Genomic DNA, 11,414 nt, shown 5'->3' with positions numbered 1-11,414 from the left:
TCTTGTGACATTATAGAAAGTTAAAAAAGGTTCTCCTATGGCATCATTGTTAAAATGGTTCTCCTATGGCATCATTGGAAGTTAAAAAGAATCTTTTATGACATCATAGAAGTTAAAAAATGTTATCCTATGACATTATAGGAATTTTAAAGGCTCTATTATGGGAAGGAAGTTAACAAGGATCTCTATGGCATTGGAACTCAATAAGATTATCTTATGACATCATAAAAGTTAAAAAGGTTATGGCATTATAGGAATTAAAAAATGTATCTTATGACATTGATATTAAATCAACAAGATTCTCTGATGGCATCATAGGAACTAAAAAAAAGTTCTTTGACATTGAAATTAAAATGTTGACTTATGACAACTGAAAGTTAAAAAGGTTCTCCTATGGCATTATTGTTACAAATTGCTATCCAATCATATGCTATCATTGGAAGTTAAAAGATTCTTTTAAGGCTCTCTGATGGCATCACATGAACTAAAAAAGTTATTTTATGGCATTGGAACTCCAAAAGGTTGTCTTATGACATTATTGAATGTTAAAAAAGGTTCTCCAATGGTATCATTGGAACTCAAAAATATTCTTTTATGACATCATATAAAGTTAAAAAGGTTCCCCAATGTTATAGAGCTGTAAAACCCATTATGTTTCTAATCTGATCCTTTATTTTTAAGAACATACTGTATGAGAAATTCCAAGAATGAGCTAAGGCTTGAGTAATGAGCTTTATGTGAGCCTTAGCAAGCATCACTTATAAATATTAGTTTTGACTGAATTTGATTGAGTATCTTACTGTAATAATTAAATGTTTATAGGACATATAGACAGGGATTCAACGCTCTGTGTGCTGCATATGCATTCCCTGTTTTTGCATAAACATGCCCTGAAACAATAAACTGTTCCACTGACAGTGGAAATGCAGTAACCACTGTCATTCCATGATGTTAATCACAGTATTGTGTAAAAAAAAACAAAAAAACAATTACCGAGCCTTTATAATGGAAATAAAGTGGCCTCACATCCAATAATCTGATGAGATCAACACACAAAAAGAGTTTATTCAAAAAAAAAAAATTGTATAGCAATCAAGATTAAACCCCCACAAATCCAACCACAGAGCCAGAAATACCTCTAGGAAAAGACAAAATACTAGCCTCATCACAGTCTTGAGGTTTGATCCTTTTCTACTTTATTCTGTGTAAGTCAGAAACACTGAATTTCCATGAGTCCCCACAAATACCAAAAGACCAACATCAACCTTCACAACAGATATTTAGATTCAATATCTCAGCTGGAACAAAGCCCTCAAGTTAGACATGTTAGTCTTGCATGCTAGTCAGTCAGATTTGGCTGTGACCGCTAAGATGTTTTGGACTCGGTAATGCGTCCTTACTTAAAAATGCACATCGAATGTGCAACAGACAGAATGTTTAGAGAGGAAATATACTGTTTAAATACAAACAACTAAACCATGTTTTTGTCAAAATCCCTGGAAGGAGAGGACGGCCCAGGGTGGCACTTGTGAAATATGTCTAGATGAAATATGTGCATAGAGAGCATGTTTAGTTTTCAGTCCAAACTGTCCAATTTTGTTTATGGGTTCAGGGTTGATGCAGTGAAAAGGGAAGGAAAACATAAGGACACGTTCCACTCGAGAGCCACCGTGTCTCCAGTGTGTTGTGAAACAAGGCCTTGCAAATAATGTACAAGTATGAAACTTATGGTACATTCACACAAATTTGTTGGAACACCAAACGATTATCCAAGCTATGCTGGAATCAGGACTGGGTTGTCAAGGTCTGTTTTTTTTTGTGTTTTTTTTTAATCAAGATAGGACGGCTCTGATCACATTCCAGTCCAAATCTCTCAATATCCAAAGCTGAAATGACTAACTCAGGCTTAGGAATATGCTTTATCAAAACAACATTCAACAAAAATGGCAACAGATCCACACAGACCCTTCCTATAATCCAAGAAAATCACAAATGTAGGGAGGACAAGAGAATGTTCACCATAAGGTTGGGTTAAAGTCAACATGAAACAGCATTTGCAACCCATTTTACTTACGCAATGTGACATTTCCGAGCGAGACAAGACATTAATGTAAAAAAAAAATATAAAATGTTTGACGGGACTTAATTTCATCCATCGGTATCCATATCTCAAAGAAATTGTTCACCCAAAAAATTCTGTCTTAATTTACTCACATTCATGTCGTTTCAAACCCATGTGACTTTTTTCTTCTTCTGCAGAACACAAATGTAAATATTTTAACATCTGTGCTGTGTTTGTTTGTGCTAACACGTTTTGTGTTCCCAGTCAAAAATGACCAGCCCAAAAAGATTGTTAATGAATCTCTCATACTGCATATATTATCCCAAGATATTGCATTAGATCTTTTTGGAAACTTATTTTTTAGTAATGATGACTACTTTTTTGACCATATTTAAAAAAAAATATATATTATATTTATTTTTTATTGATATGATTAATTGAACTGAGCTTTTACCAGGCTAGTGGGGGGCACTCCCTGCATAAAAAATAAATAAAAATAATAATAATAATAATAATTATGTTATAAATTAATAACCACTTGATCTAAACAAAATAGGTGTCATTTTAAATCTTAGAACTGGATGCGATACACTAGTTAAAAAAATAAAATAAAAATAAAACATTAATCGGCCATTTTTGACCGGAACACAATATAAGGGTTAAAGGATGTCCTGTTCCATTCAGTACAGTAGGAGTTGTTATGACTCACTTTAAAGCTTTAAAAAGCACCCAAAAGTGTCAAGCTGTCCACATCAATACCATCAGACTTCAATGGTTCTTCAGCATCTTTTGACCAAACATTATGCTGTCCAGTCAATGAGGTTTGATGTAATTGATGTGTTGCCATATTTGATTTGTACTCTGTTTACAGGAGTTAATCAATGGTTTGATTTGAGAGATACATTAACGAGCGATTAACAGCATACATTTTGGTCTGTTCATTATACAAAGTGATCATATGTCTTCAGGAAACTTGGAATATGACACACAAGTTTATTGGACTACACTTTTGGATGCTTTTTTAAGCCCTAAAGTGAGTAACTATCAGCTGCTATAGCATTGAAATCAGTATACGGAACATCCTTTAAAATATCCCTTTTGTGTCCCGCAGAAGAAAGTCAAATAGATTTGGAACAACATGAGGGTGAGTAAATAATTACCAAATTTGCATATTTGGGTGAACTATTCCACAGCTTGTACCTCTTCCTGATTTATCTACCCCTTAAAATGGTTCTTTTAACCCTAACCCTTTATATTCAAAGTAACTTTTAAGATGCAAAATGTCTTTTTTTTCAAGGATGTCATTCAGAATATACCAGATCGAGTGCTATAACACTGCCAAAACCTCTCAGGATTGGACACACCTGCTCACACACACACCGAGTACCCCCTGCACTTTTTAAACCAATTCTAACGCACAATCAAATATTTACGTTATTACTTTACAGTCCACAAAATATTTAACATATCTCCGTTTAAACAGACAGCAATAGAAGACTGACAGTTTTAATAATGCCTCGGCCGTTAATATTATAGCTAATTTCCTCCCTCCAAGTCTGTAAAATATGTAATTTTATATTGTATGTGTCCTTTAAGTGCTTCCGCCAGCTGCTTTGCAAATATAGACGGCCCTTTCATTAAACAAACACACTCAGGGATTGTAATTGAACTTATCTGAAATGTCCCCGAGCACCAAAGTACCGTACACGTGCTTTAACGGTCTTGTAGTATATTACACACTGCAGAAGGAGCCCTTTTAATATTGGCAATAAACAGAGGCATGAATGGGTGGGAGTGGGCCGAGTATATCTGCATGCAGCTGGTTTCACATTCAAGCTCAAGGTGAAAGTGCTACTAAGGCCTTCAATGTCAAATCTGAGAGAGAAAGTAAAGGTGACCAATTAAATATGTCAATAAAGCAATAGAATAGCAATGGCAGTGAGATAACATTGTGTGAAAATATCGATGGCTTTCTGTGATTCGCGCACCGTGTTATGGTTGGCTCGGTGCAAGTCCTCTCTGATGACAGAAAAATGTCACTGGAGAGAAGAGAAACTGCAGACTCCAACTTCCCTCTGACATACATGGTGAAAAATGTTTGGCATCAGGACAAATACAAGTAGAAGTGGTTTCGGAAGAGAAGAAAAACAGAACGGTCAAAAGAGTCAAGGCAAAAAACACAGCACTAATCAAAATAATATTAAAACTTTTTTTTTATTCTGAATATACTTGGACATGAATTGAGACCATTTTAAGATTATGAACAGTAGGCTTTCTTCATAATTTCCATTTTAAAGAATGCTTTTGTACAAATTTACACACTGTTTGATTCAGGCAAATCGAGATTCACACGAGTATTATACTTCCAAGAAGCAGTTCTCAACTTGTTGGTCACGACCCAAAAATTGGTGGCAGGTCTGTTCTGATAGGAAAAAACAGTGCTAAATGTGAATAATGAAATGCAACTAACTATATAATCATCCATAGTTAGAATTTCAAAATAAATGGGCTTATAAACTTATAAAAAAACAGATCATTTGTTGTTGATGACAAAAGCTGTGGCCTAATCAAAACTCCACAATATTTTGACGCAAATTCTGTCACTTAAAGGGATAGTTCAATCCAAAAATGAAAATTCTCTCATCATTTACTCTCCCTCATGTCATCCCAGATGTGTATTACTTTCTGTCTTCTGCAGAACACAAACGAACATTTTTAGAAGAATATCTCAGCTCTGTAGGTCCATACAATGCAAGAGAATGGTTACCAGACATTTCAAGCTCCAAAAATCACATAAAGGCAGCATAAAAGTAATCCATAAGACTCCAGTGTTTAAATCTATGTCTTCAGGGGTGATATGATAGGTGTGGGTGAGAAACAGGTCAGTCCTTTTTTACTATAAATCTCCACATTTGCTTTCAAATTTTAAAAGTGAAAGTAGAGATTTATTGTTAAAAAAAACAAAAAAAACAAAAACAATTACATTTAAATATTGATCTTTTTCTCACTCAAAGTGATTGCATTGCTTCAGAAGACATGGATTTAACCACTAGAGTCGTTTGGATTACTTTTATGCTGCCTTTATGTGATTTTTGGAGTTTAAAAGGTCTGATCACCATTCACTTGCATGTATTGACCTACAGAGCTGAGATATTCTTCTAAAACTTTTTGTTTGTCATCAGCAGAAGAAAAAAGTTATACACACATGGGATGGAATGAGGGCGAATAAATGATGAGGGAATTTTCATTTTTGGGTGAACTTTAAAATGTAAAATGTAGTAAAAATTTCACATGTACAGGTTGCATGACATACCCTCAGTTTTGGAAACCATGAAAAAATTATCTATGCAAGGTAAAAGAAAATATGACCCAATCTATATTAAATACAGTTTACGTTTGGAACAGTGTTGGGTTACCACATGATGTCCATTGTAAAATATGGGTCCTGAAGCAAAACCAGTTGACAACCACAGCTTTAAAGTACAATGAGGTGGAACTGAAAATAAGATCACAGATATGTCCTCTAAAACCCTGACTGAGGCAGATTGACGGTCAGCCAAGAGGCAAGCGGAGGCAGCAGAGACATGACTGACTACTTAAAACACGCTTCATGCTATCTGAGATTTCCAGAGATCAAAACCCACACAGTCCAGAGAGAGAGAAAGATAACAGAGAGAGAGAGAGAGAGAGAGAGAGAGAGAGAGAGCACATATACATCTGCATCATGGAACACTTTGAATCACAATTTGTGAATATTCTATTCCTGAGGTGACAGCATCTGAACTTGGAGAGCTGCTCTTAAATATCAACTGGAAGTAAAAAGAATTATTTATTTGTATCTCATGTATTTTCTAACTATAAGTAACTATATATTCAGAGGGGTACAAAAGTCTGAGACCACAGAGTGAAAATGCTTCTATTTTGCATTTGCATTAAAGTTTTGAGTATCCTCAAAGGTAAATACACTGCAAAAAAAAAAAAAAAAAAAAAAAAAGAAAACCTTAGTATTAGTATTTATTAGTATTTTTGTCTTTTTTCCCCCAGTAAAATATCTAAACACCCTTAATACAAGATGGGATAAGACAAATAAATTTAATTCAAAAATCTATTTTGTATGTTTTTGAATTAAGCTTGTAACATCGTAAAAAAATAATAAAAAACAAAATTATATTCTCAAGGTAATTTATTTTAAGGATGTTTAGATATTTTTACTGTAAAAAGACAAGAATACTGATTAAAAGGCTGTACAGGGCAAACGTGTTATTGCGCTTGAAATAGCTTGAAGCAGCATAATGAATAGAACAGAACACAGGTGTCCCGAGAAAAGTTGATAAAAGTTGAAGTAAAAAAGATAGTTGAAGCTAGACACTAAAAAAATAGCAGGATGCATCACAATGGTCAAATACGTCTGTCTAGTGCATGTTTACATTGAAAAACAATTGAACAGATGGATGCATTAAGGTTTTCTGTATGAACGGCCCCCCCAAAAAATTGTGTGACAGTGACAGTTTCCTGTTTTTTGTTTTTTTTTTAAGACAAATATGCAGAAAAACAGAACTCTATGGCACTTTAAGTATAGGTATAGGAAGTTAAAACATCTTTTTCAGCATAGCGTAGTATAGGTAAACAAAATGACATTAAATTTGCTGGAAATTCAGTGATGTAATTGATCTGCCTTCAAGTTAACGACCTGGAGCTGAGGATATTTTCAGTCATTTCTCACTTTGATGCAGCCAATTAACTACAGTGTTTGTGGGGAAACACTTTGATTTAATGCACGTCACTTCTAGAATGCTTGTCCAATTACAACAAAGCGATGAACAGTAATGAATATTGGAAAGATTTTTAGAAGGATGTCTTTTAAATGCAAGCCAAATCCACACAGTCCAATCATGTTGTTTTCAATCGTTTCCTGTAAAGAGAGGACATGATGCGTGAAGTAGCAGTGACATTGCCCGCGGGATTCCAGTCTACATCCCAAGTTAGATGTAATAAGGTTAATTTTTTCTGACATTTCCTGTTTTTCTAAACTGAATAAAGAGCACAGTGAAGGTAATTAAAGCTGCACTAAAATCAGTTTGACACAGATCCAAATTAAGCTTAATTTTGCACAATTATAATATATATATATATTTTTAAAATAAAAAAAGATTCTGTGGTTATTAATAACAAGAAATCAGGTTTCTTTGCACAGACTTGTATATTTTAGATCAGTTCCATTATCGATAAAATATAGAATATATTGGGTATTGGCCAAGCATTAGGTATCCCTCTCTTCTCAAAACAATAATGACCAAGTACTAAAGGCTGAGATGGAAAATCATAATTTTTATACATCCTACTAAATTGCTTTTCTTTTCCTTTTTGACAGGTAAACATCCATATAAAGGGGCGTTCACACTGATATTTCATATTGCATTAACTAAACTGTTAATATCTGTAAAAAACTGTTAATTTTATGAATGTATTTTCAAATGTTGAAATTAACATTAACCAAGATTAACGAATTATGTTTAAAAATATTGTTCATTGTTAGTTCATGATAACTAATGCATTAACTAATGTTAACAAATGGAACCTTATTTTAAATTGTTCCCTCTTTTGCTAAATCACTGTATTGTTGGAATAGGAATTATTGCAAATAAATATCAGTGTGAACACCTCTAGTAATGTTTTAAAAATACAGAGTCTGTACTGTTTTAAATCTTGAATGTGACCACAAAATCAGGATTAGTGGAGACCAAATACTATTAAAAAACAGTTGACCACAATTCCCTTCAACAACCATGTTTTAAATATTTCCCTATTTTTTATGATGTTATTATTCTTGTCAAATATCTCAAAAACTCTCTTTTGATTGTTCCATAAATGTAAGATTTTGGCCCAAATTTAATTGTCAAACAGTTCGGGATCTCTCAAAGGCATTGCAGCTTCATTTTTTAGGATTTTGTCTTTAGAACGATCATGGTCAGATTGTACATTGTAATTTTCCTTCCTGTATTTTTATATAGATCCATTTACATCAAGGCACACTGACAGGAAGGAAAGGTTGACAGAGCTCTCTGTGACTGTGTCATTAAACTGAAAAATGACATTTCAGAGAATGACAAATAAATAACCCCCAAAAAACAGCAAAACCAGGGACAACATTTATAATAAAAACTCAATCCCCCCCCCCCCCCCCCAAAAAAATCTGTAAACATTACTTAATTTTCTTTCCACCTCACGAGGCAAATCCACACACACACACATATTAAATATAGTACAGAAAACTCAACATTAAACGTACAGCAAAAAAAACAAACAAACAAAAAAACAAACAAAAAAACACAAACCTCTAGTTTTAATAACTTAAAGGGATAGTTCACCCAAAAATGAAAATTCTGTCATCATTCACTTACCCTCTTGTCATTACAAACCTGTATGACATCCATCTTCTGCGGAACACACAAGGAGATGATAGTGTTAGTAAGCATTTACTTTCATTGTTTGAAAAAAAAAAAAAAGCAAAGAAAGTGAATGCTGACTGACACTAACATTTTACATTCTCCTTTTGTGTTTCACAGAAGAATGAAAGTCATACGGTTTGAAACAACATAAAGGTGAGTAAATGATGACAGAATTTTCATTTTTGAGTAAACTATCCCTTTAAATATTCTAAAATAAACAGGTAATGCATCAAAAAACAAAACACACACATGCAACAGTGGCTTTTCTTTTCGGATTAATGCAGCTATGACTTACATAACCAGTAAAACTTCGCAAGCTTTTAGGTCAGTGTGAATTGGCTGTAATTTAAAAAGCCCAAAATACATATAGAGGGGCTGTTCGGCCAAACGACCTGCTTGGCATCAAGTGCAAAGTATAGCGAGACCACACACAGGGTAACGTTTGGCAGCAGTGCATGTTTTGAATGTACTATGGATGAATAAAAATCACTGCATGATAGTGAAAACGAGTACCCACAGACGAATGGAGGGAGGGATTAATCACTCACACAGCGGTGGGAAATGAAAACGATATTCCCGAGGCACAGACGTGGAAACCACTGGGAAAAACAAGAGACTTTTGCCATTGGGTCAGTCACTCATTTGTCCTTTTTTTTTTTCCAATAATGGGCTACAGACCAAAAACAAGATTTTGACCCAACCATGGGGCCCAATTAAAATATCTCAGCAGGACAAATGTAAGCTGGCCATAAAAGTCACATATAAACAGTTTGTTATACTGAGGAATTAGCCACTGTAAATACGTTGGAGCACAAAAAGGTTAAAAAAGGCAACACACCGGTAAAGGGCAGAACTTTGGTTGGCAGTGTTGTTTTGGATCATTATGGGACATACATCCCCCATAGCAATGTGACGATGAAGAGTCAAGTTCTGCCCACCATGGTAAGACTGCCCACCTTGTCGCCCATGTGGAGAGAGTCCGACCTCAGAGGTCAAATGTCAAAGGTCATTGCTCATTTATCATCTCTGACCCGCTCTGACCTCAAGGGCTGTGAGTGATCACGACATGGGTTTTTACTTCCTGGATCAGAGCCTCTCCCTCCATGTGCTGGGTTGAGGCGTGGGAGTCCGGATGAACGTTCAAATGCACGGCTGGATCTGGTAGATGTTTTGGCACTGTCAAGGGGTGTGGCCTCTCTATGTTGTGGTCACGATAGGCAGTCTCCCCGTCCAATCAGAAGCCAGAGCAGGAGGAGCTGGAGGATGGCCAGGGACACGATAGGCGGAGTCAGACCTGACGCACCACCACAATCCGCGTCCAGTTCCTGTTGCCATTCCAACAAGAAAACACCAATGAGTCAGCTGGGGAACTAATGGTGCTTTGAAGTCATGTCGAAATTATGGCATTTGAGACATCCACACTTATCTGTTAAAATTTGAAAGCTCCGTTTTCAGTTTCCTAACTCAATAGTTTTCTAAAGTATGCGGTAATGGAAAGCATTTTCGAAAATATAAAATTTTAGTGGAGGAAAATGCTGTTTTCGAAGTAAATCTTAAAATAAATGCATATTCAAACGAAAATGTATTGGTGTGAACATGGCCTGAGTAGGTAAAAAAGTACATGCCTTTGTCAAACACGCAAGCTGGACACTAAAAAGTTTTATGGAAGCCCCAATTTCTTCCACTTGACCATTCTGACATCATATAAAAACTAGAGCTGTCAATTGATAAAACCTTTTAATCAAATTAATTACAAGATATGGCGAATAATTTATAGAATTAATCGCAATTAATCACACATATATAAATATTTGCTGAGAAAGGCCCTAAAATAAAAATAATTAAATATATAATGATTATTGTGGTAAACGAGTAAAGCATTGATAAGACAAAAAGTGGCTTTAGAAGGCAATATATTGTTTATTTCCATATTATTGAACATAAGCCTATCATTTGCCAGCAGTCCACTGCAATACATTTTACCATTACATTTGTCAATCTGTCCGAGATAGATTTATTATAAGGGCTTTTCTAAGGATGCGTCAATGTACACGTGTCAGGCGGATGCTTTTGGAGTGTCTCACTTTGGCTGCGTTGCGTCATAAACAGCATTTTTAGGTTGCTGTGACAAGTTAAATGTACTTTGAAACTTAGAAAAACACATCTCGAGACCTCTGTATTCGGAATTGCGTGCTGTCCAGCTGAGCTTGAATGCGAGAACGCATTCTTATCATTTGCTGTCGCAAGTGTCAAGCAAGGAAACCTGTGTGGTTTGTTCTCTGTACAGCAACATGTTTCCTATACAGCTGGAGTTTCACTTACTGCCCCCTGCTGAAAACAGGTGGTACTTCAAGCTTGAATTGCTTAGATTGGAGGAATATTCCTCATTACAGTTTGGGAACATGATTAATTGTGTTTATTTTTTTAATGCATTATTTTTAATTGCACTGAATTAATGCATTAAATTGACAGCCCTAATTAAAAAAACAAAGCAAAATGGCAACAAGAAAGCCACAAGGATCCATTTTGGCGTTATGTGCATTTGCGATAGAAACAATTTCTGAATCCAAGGATGTAAACTGCTCAGTTCCAGTCTCCAAGTTGCCATCTTGAAATTATGATCATTTCGACATGATTTGAACGCACCATAACACACATTTGTAAAAAGTGCAACCTGCAGTTGTTACATTAAGAAGCTATTTCTACCTGATCTTACCCTTAAAATTAGTTTTGTTTGTGTAACCTAATTGATTCAGACATTTTTATTTGAACAAAAGCAGGTTATTTAGGTATTACCAAAAGAAAATAATTAAAATAATTAAATATCTTGGATGAAGTAGTTGGTCATTTATTGACTAGAGTAAAGAGTTGGACAGTAGATTTAATTAAGCGCAAGAATTTCA

General features: G+C 35.0%; 1 protein-coding gene across 1 annotated transcript in view; it reads right to left on the bottom strand.

The window, feature by feature from the left end:
* Nucleotides 1–5,183: 5,183 nt before the first annotated feature.
* The window catches only part of LOC127434833 (voltage-dependent calcium channel subunit alpha-2/delta-1-like), a 150,088-nt gene continuing 143,857 nt past the window's right edge, over nucleotides 5,184–11,414 (bottom strand). The window contains exon 38 of the mRNA XM_051687842.1: nucleotides 5,184–9,836. Within this exon, the coding sequence (XP_051543802.1) occupies nucleotides 9,720–9,836 (117 nt within the window). The 3' untranslated portion in view covers nucleotides 5,184–9,719. The remainder of the gene's footprint in view (nucleotides 9,837–11,414) is intronic.

Source organism: Myxocyprinus asiaticus, chromosome 45 (genome assembly GCF_019703515.2).
Source record: "Myxocyprinus asiaticus isolate MX2 ecotype Aquarium Trade chromosome 45, UBuf_Myxa_2, whole genome shotgun sequence".
Lineage (NCBI taxonomy): Eukaryota > Metazoa > Chordata > Actinopteri > Cypriniformes > Catostomidae > Myxocyprinus > Myxocyprinus asiaticus.
Note: the sequence above shows the minus strand (reverse complement) of the source record. Positions and strands in the feature narration are given on the sequence as shown.